The sequence below is a fragment of the Cebus imitator genome, unplaced genomic scaffold, assembly GCF_001604975.1.
Source record: "Cebus imitator isolate Cc_AM_T3 unplaced genomic scaffold, Cebus_imitator-1.0 Scaffold160, whole genome shotgun sequence".
Classification (NCBI taxonomy): domain Eukaryota; kingdom Metazoa; phylum Chordata; class Mammalia; order Primates; family Cebidae; genus Cebus; species Cebus imitator.
In genome coordinates this window covers 1,693,722-1,701,259 of record NW_016107475.1, presented here as the reverse complement: position 1 = coordinate 1,701,259, position 7,538 = coordinate 1,693,722, and the positions used below count along the sequence as shown (strand labels likewise).

Sequence of the window (7,538 nt, the reverse complement as noted above, 5' to 3'; positions counted from 1 at the left end):
CACATGCTCTGATATAAAATTAAAGTAGGTGATACATTCTTAGACTGTTCTCTTACCATTATTCTCTTACCCACATCATTAAATTCTGAATCCTTGCTCAGCCCACCTAGGTCATTCGCTTTAGTTTCAAAACAAACTAGAGAAGCCTCAAATACCCAGTGGCAACAAGAAGAAAAAAAAAGTTATTCCATAACTTTAACTCCTGTTTTTATTTCTTTGCAAAGGAAAAAAGGACCAGGTTAACTAATTCAGTTTCCGAGATTATACCGACTTAATGGCATTGCAATAATGTGTATTTTCCCAGAAAGGGAGAGATTTTAAAGTTCTACAAAAAAGTAGGGATTTTTAAATATTGTAATGGAGATTTACGGAACTAGAATTAACTGGGTCACTGTCTATCCTGGATTTGCTAGATAACTTTCACATATCCATTTAATAGAGCCTTGGCAACTTAGCCTTTTCCTTAAGGGGGAATTGGGCTCTTAGCTACTCCCTTGAAATTTGAAACAATAACTCTTCTAAAAAATGGCCACAATATTTGTGTTAAATTGAAAATGAATTTTTCCTTTAAGGCAGAATGACTTCAGGAAAACACCATGAAGTCGGGAGGATTTCACAAAAGAGGACGAGAGGGTATGGTGTTAAGTTTCACAAACAGCAGCCTCACTGGTCACTAAGCTCAGTGCTGTGGCCAAGAACCAAGGTTCCCCCAGTGTCCCAGCGTCTGAGTGGCATCATTCACCACTGATTTTTCAAGCCACGAAATGCACAGTCCAGTAGGGCACGTGATAATCTCTCCTTTGTCATGGAACAAAGGCAGATCGGAGTTTTCAGCCCTCACTGCAAGGGAGGGTTTACAAGGGCTTCTGATTACAGGCGGGAGGGAGGACGTGGCACCAGGCAAGAGTCTGGGCCCCATGTACATTTGGCTGCCTATTAATCCAAAGATAAAGCCCTTCTACATCAGCACCAGCTCCTTTTGTTGTAAAACCCGTAAGGTCATTAAACAAATATTGACTAAAGAAATACACAAATCCTAACCAAAATAGATTAGTGACAACAACAAAAAATCTTGATCAAGTCAAATTTATTTATTGGGCACCTACTGTGTGCAAGGCTGAGTGTGTCCCATCAGGAAACGGCACTCCCAATAAAGGAAAGCATGGATGTGGTAATTTACTTAAAACAGGGTGCCTGTATCGGAGACCCGATTTGGGAATCCCTGAAAGTAACCTGTTCTTTATTCACACAATGAGTTTTGGTGCAGCAGGTGATGTTTTCTTTTTAAAATCCAGTGTATTGATCCGATAATCTAAAGATCCTCTACAGCAACCACAAAAAATTTTTGTTTATTAAATTGACACTAAACAAAATTTTCTATTCCAAGCTAGATTTATTCGCGTTATTAAAACTTCTCACTTAAAATGTTGGAGGAGAAACACCTGGTCCGAGAGGAGATGGGGCGGGGAGAGGAGGGAGCCAGTTTCTCCCGGCCGCGCCCCTCCCCCACCAAAGAATTGAGCAAGGCTCGGGTGCGCAGCGGACTGGGAGGAAGACAATAGGGTACGTTTACCCTGCCCGCGGTAGGGAAGAGCGCTTCACCCTCTCAGGCTGCACTCCCAGGTAAACCCGGACGTTGGATGCCTGGGGACGGCGGACCCAGCGCTCCCAACTTTTGAGGGAGAAGCCCCAGGGACAGTCCTCGATTAACCCCAGCCGAAGGCGCTGGAGAGCGGTCACTCCCATGCTCCAAACCCGAACTGCCCCAAGAAACATACCTTATTCGCCCCCGCCCCCGGCCCCGCCCCCGCCCCCGCCGGGGTCTCCCAGTCCCGGGTCTATCTCGCCGGCGTCGTGCGTCCACCCTCGAGGCAGCGCTGAGCGGCCCCAGGTACCCGCACCCAGGGCGAGGTTCCCCGGATAGAGGGTCTGGGGAGACGGCGCTGGTAGCGACGACACGGACAAAGCCTGGCGGGGATTCGGGACGGAATCGTCCCACCATGCTGCCTCCCCAGAACTAGCCAAACTGGGCTAAAATAACCTGGGGCTTCTAAGATAACAAGCGTTGGACGTGAAAGGTTGCACCGCAGAGAGCGCTACGTCAGGAGAGGGTCCCCGCCTCGACTTCAGCCCCAAACCTCCCGGGACTGGGGCTTAAGATAGGGCCGGATAACCAGAGCTTCCCCGGGATCCCCAAGCCAGCTCCGAGGGTGGAGGATGGGCGTGAGCCGCGCTTCCCGAAGGGGACCGTCGCCTCTCTTTGTGTAGAGCACTGGGAGCGCGAAGACACTTCTAGGGGAAAGTAGGTGCTCCGGGGACCCGGGACGACGTCCCACCGGAGCCTGAGCTCTCAAGGCGCTCTTCCCTGCAGGCACCTCGGGCCCCTGGGTGAAAGTGGGCAATAGGCACCTGGCTGCCTGGGAAGGGACAGCGTGGAGCCTGGGGTGGGGCAGGGTCCTCTCAGCCCGCGCGCGGAGCTGCATTGTTCCCAGGGCCGTGGGAGGGGACGGGGGCAGCATGCAAGGGAATGGAAAGTGGGGTCCACATGGCCTTCTCCCCGGTCAGCTAAGCAAGATTCTCTCCCGCTCCCTGTCCATGGCCCGAGGTCGGGGCGCAGGACGGTCCCCAGGGACCGGGTCCATACCCCGCCCCCACCCTGGGCACGGCCCTCGAGCCCCGCCGGGCGCCAGGGCCTCACCTGCGTGGGTAGGAGCAGTGCCAGCAGCAGCAGCCCCAGCCCGAGCCTGGCCACCATTGCTCTGCCCATGTCCCCTCCGTCGGTGCGCGGCGCGTCTCGCTGGATGCTGGGTGCTTGGAGAACCGCTGGCTCCGGGCGGGCGCAGGCAAGGTGGGGAGCGCGGCGAGCCGGCGGGACCTTATATACCAGGACAGCCACAATAGCCGTGACGTGGCGCCGCCCGCCCACCCCGGCTCCCCTCCGCCGCCGCCCGCCGCCTCCCCGCCTTCCCCGCCCCGCTCCAGGCTCCCCAGCGCCCCCTCCCCCGCCGCCGCCACCGCCGCTGGGGCCCTCGCGGACCGGGAGTCCCCCGGGCGGCCGCCGCTGCAGGTGGGCGGGCGCCGCCGGCTGCTGGTACCCGGCTGGTTTCCCCCGCCGCCTGCGGGCTGCAGGCAGCCTGGCACAGGCGCCAGCGACTCCCACACGGGACCTGGGGCGCACACGCGAGCCACACACGCCGCGCGGGGGGCCGGGCCCAAGTTTCCTTTGTTTCCCGGGACCTGCCATCTTACGCCCCAAAAGAAAAGTCCGCGCCTCCGCCGCGGCGGGGCAGCCGCTGGTCCCGGAGCAAGTGCGCTGCCACCCAGACTGCAAAATGCGCCCCGGGACCCGAGAGGGGCCGCGAATTCCAGTGTGGCCGCGTGGGGGGGCGGGCGCCGGGGCCCCTCGGGCGGGGTTATCTCTCTGCCCGCCGCAGAGGAAAGGGGAGCGCGGCGGGCGTGGCGGGGACGCGGGCCGGACGCTCACCCTGGCCGACGGGACCCGGGCGCCGCCTAGCGCGAGCCCTTCCAGGAGGGTCGCGGGGCTCGCAGGCGGCGCCCGGGTCCGGAGCGATCTGCGCGCTCGGCCCAGCTGCCGCGCCCTCCCTGAAGCCCCTGCTTTGTTTTGTGAGCGCCTCGTGTCCGCCGGGCGCTGTGAGCTCAAGAGGGCGTCCCGGGTCCTCATCCTCTCAGGAGCTGGAGACCCGCTGCCTGACGCTGCAAACTATGGGGTTTGGGTGCCCCGCGCTCCTGCCTGCGGCGGGAGAGGAGGAAACCGCCCACCCTGAAGGGACCCCCCTCTCCGGCCATGAAGGCCCCACCGCCCTCCCCGCTCGGCTCCTACTCCTCCTCCCCGCCCGGTCCTACTCAGGGGGCGGGAACCTCCCTTCATGGCGGTCCCGCCACACTTCACCTTCCCTCCCGAATTCCTGGGGACACACTTTTTCGGTCTCTGTTGCCCGTCATTCGTTTAAAGGGCAGAGCCGTTCGGGATAAAGCCGTTTACTTATCCGTAGTTGCCATGAGGCAATTTAATGAACTGGCACAAAGAGGAGATTCGTCATTACTCTTTAGATTTTGGTGGAATACTTTTGTCCTATCCATCCTGTTTTGAAAACTTGAAAGCATACGGCAAAAGTTGAAGGAATTTTACTGGGGGAGTATTTTGAGTTTAAATTTTAATTGCAAGACTTAATCTTTTTATTGAAGGTTTAGCCCAGGTGTTTTTCAGTTTTTAAAGCAAACAGCCAAGACCAAACCTAGTATGGTTGTAAATTTGTTTAAATTTCACTTTTGCAGAACAGTTAGGATTTTTGGTTCCATTTTTAATTGCAAGACAGTCCTTTTATTTAAGGTTTAGCCCAGGCATTTTTCGGTCTTTAAAGCAAACCACAGAGTAGTGAGATTCTAAATTTGTTTAAATTTCACTTTGGCAGAATGGTCTCATTAAAACAAAGTAAGTTTCAGGGACCTAAAGTGACAACGAAATCTGCAGCCGGTCTGTTGACTGAATCGGGACTGAATCGGTTTGCGCCTTGAAGGTCAGCCACTCTAGCTCAGTAACTTTCCAAGCACGTTTAGGATGTGCTTGGGAACACAGGAATTTCTGTCGAGCACGAGTGGACTTTCCTGTTTAACAGTGTAGCACATTATATAGAAATACTCCGGCCCGGCTTCTCCATTCCTCTTCCAAGGTGAAAAAATGGACTGTTTGTGGCTCAGGAGTGCCGGGTTCCAAGGCAGCGCGCACAGTATGTCCTCCACCAGCTGCCTGTTGAATTAACTGGTGGTATTCCTAGGATAAGAGCTTCTAGAGACAAACTGCCAGAGTTCAAACCGTGGCTCTGCTCATTTTGCTGGAGACAAAAAGCCTCAGTTCCTTCATCTATAAAATGGAGATAATAACATCATCGCTAATTAGTGATTAAAGAGTTATTGTATTTGTAAGTGTTAGAATCCTGCCTGCCTCAGATTAGTAGCTCTCACTTCATATTTGCACTTCTACTGAAGTTGCCAAGAACCAGAAGGTAATTACCTTCTCTGCCGCTGTGTGATACATGAAAGAATATCAGCCTCCAAGTAATACCCAAAACTGGCAAGGCACTCTGGATCTGTGCTTTGTGAACCATTTCAGAACCAGCTAATGAAACTGCATAATTAAAAGAGCAAATCCCTTCACCTCTGCCCAGGAGTTCCCCGGGCATCCGATTAGGGGTATTGCCCAGGACTTTGACAACTGGAGGCCCAACCCAGGTAGGAAACTTCTCTTTACAGATCCCCATCCTACCCTGTTTCCTATACAGCTGGAAACTCAAGAAAACTGCCTGATTTTTCCTTTGTAGTTCTTTTGGTTTGTGATTCTTTCTTCCTATTTTTTATCCGCTTCTCCTGGTTTTTCATAGTTTGTTTGCTAATAAAGACTTAGCCACGGCTAGACATGGTGGCTCACGTCTGTGATCCCAGCACTTTGGGAGGCTGAGGCAGGCAGATCACGAGGTCAGCAGATTCAGACCATCCTGGCCAACATGGTGAAACCTCGTCTATACTAAAAATACAAAAATTTAGCCAGGTGTGGTGGCACAGCCTGTAGTCCCAGCTACTCAGGAGGCTGAGGCAGCAGAATCTCTGGAACCTGGGAGGTGGAGGTTGCAGTGAGCAGAGATCATACCACTGCACTCCAGCCTGGGTGACAGAGCAAGACTCTGTCTCAAAAAAAANAAAAAAAAAAAAAAAAAAAACTTAGCCAATAATAACGCATGTCACTCAACCAAATTGAGACTCTTAACCAGTTATCCTGAACTTTTTGTTGAAAAACACGGCCAATTTCCATTTTGTAGAGAAAGTGTGGCAAAGAATGATTTTGAAACAGATTGATTGCATAAATTGATGTCTGTGTGGAAAGTTGTAACTTTCAGTTTTCATGAGACAGCATGAAAAACTCTCATTTGATGCTGGTTCTCTTCTGAAGAATACTGAGAGAGGGAGCAATGCCTGCAATTTCTAAGTGCAGACCTGAGGCCAGACTGGCACAGCACATAGTGGATTCTGGGGTCAGACCTGGATTTGAATCCTGCACCACCACTTTCTCTCTCTCTTTTTTTAGACAGGGTCTCACTCCATCATCCAAGACAGAGTACAGTGGCTCACTGCAACCTTTGCCTCCCTGGTTCAAGCCATTCTCCTGCCTTAGACTCCCGAGAGGCTATGTCTTATCTACTCAATATTACTGCACCTGGCATGCAATCAGCATTGCTGGTTGTTAGAGACAGAATGCTTGTTCCTAGGTACCGCAAGGAATAATTGGTATTCAGACAAAAAGTTTTCTCAGCAAGGCAATTTTACTTTCTGCAGAAAGGGTACTGTTGGTCAGCCATCTTGCCACGAGAGTACAATGAACAAAGGAAAGGCAGGGCATATTTATTCCTTATGCGTTGGCTCCTTACTGCTGTATCCTATCTTTGTTGTATCTAAACTGAGCCCGATTGGCTAACCACTTAAAACTTTCCTAAATCCATAAAAGCAATGGAGAACAAAAGAAAAAGAGGAAGTCCAAATAAGGAAGGCAGAGGAAGTTGCTTGCAAACAGACTTAGAAAAGCAATAACATAAATGTCTTGGTTAAAGTATAAGGACATAGAATGTACTTATTCCTTTATATCTGGACAACTACACAGGATAGGGCTTAACAAAGAGTTACTAGCAAAAAGCAAGAAGGCTTTGAAGAAAGTTACTCTTTAAAAGAGACTATTGCTGGGTGCAGTGGCTCAGGCCTGTAATCCCAGCACTTTGGGAAGCTGAAGTGGGTGAATCATGAAGTCAGGTGTTCAAGACTAGCCTGACCAACATGGTGAAACCGTGTCTCTACTAAAAATACAAAAAATTAGCCAGACATGTTGGTGCGCACCTGTAGTCTCAGCTACTTGAGAGGCTGAGGCAGGAAAATAATTTCCCCCTGGGAGGCGGAGGTTGCAGCGAGCTGAGATTGTACCACTGCACTCCAGCCTGGGGGACAGAGTGAGACTCTGTCTCAAAAAAAAAGAGAAAATATTATTTTTAACATTTATTATTATTCTTTAACAAGAAGGGACACTTTGAAGAGAAACTTTTTATTTTCTACACTGGTTGAATGGACTATTATTAAGGAAACAGGTTAATTTGCCTTTTAAGATAAAATAATAAGTCCTATTTCTAGAGAAACAGAAGATGCAGGAGTTAATTAGTTGACATTTTTAGCACTTTTTGGCAATATAGGTATGAAATATAATACAAATCTAACAAAGGTATTCCTTCTGTGCTTTATGGCACAAATAGTGGCTGAAATAATCAGATATTTAATTTATTTATTGACTTTTTTTTCTTTTTATTTTGAGACAGAGTGTCACCCACGGTGGAGTGCAGTGGCATGATCTTGGCTCATAACAACCTCCACTTCCGAGGTTCAAGCAATTCTCCTGTCTCGGCCTCCTGGGTAGCTGGGACTACAGGTGCCTGCCACCATGCCCCGCTAATTTTTATATTTTTAGTAGAGATGGGGTTTCACCA

The 7,538-nt window shown here is 50.6% G+C and overlaps 1 protein-coding gene across 1 annotated transcript; it reads right to left on the bottom strand.

Annotated features, from left to right (window-relative positions):
- Nucleotides 1-570: 570 nt before the first annotated feature.
- Nucleotides 571-5,279, bottom strand: LOC108314731. Its single transcript, XM_037743945.1, has 4 exons — nt 5,177-5,279; nt 4,482-4,626; nt 2,699-3,325; nt 571-2,292 (listed from the first exon to the last, which is right to left on the bottom strand). Exons 1-4 carry the CDS (start codon nt 5,277-5,279, stop codon nt 2,127-2,129), a joined length of 1,041 nt encoding a protein of 346 aa, XP_037599873.1. The 3' UTR covers nt 571-2,126.
- Between the last annotated feature and the right edge of the window lie 2,259 nt (nt 5,280-7,538).

Coding starts and splice junctions, on each gene's coding strand:
- LOC108314731 (XM_037743945.1), bottom strand. CDS start 5,279: ATGGGGATCTGTAAAGAGAAGTTTCCTACCTGGGTTGGGCCTCCAGTT. Junction 4,627..5,176: donor CGGGGAACTCCTGGGCAGAG/GTGAAGGGATTT, acceptor ACTGTTAAACAG/GAAAGTCCACTCGTGCTCGA. Junction 3,326..4,481: donor ACAGACCGGCTGCAGATTTC/GTTGTCACTTTA, acceptor CGCATTTTGCAG/TCTGGGTGGCAGCGCACTTG.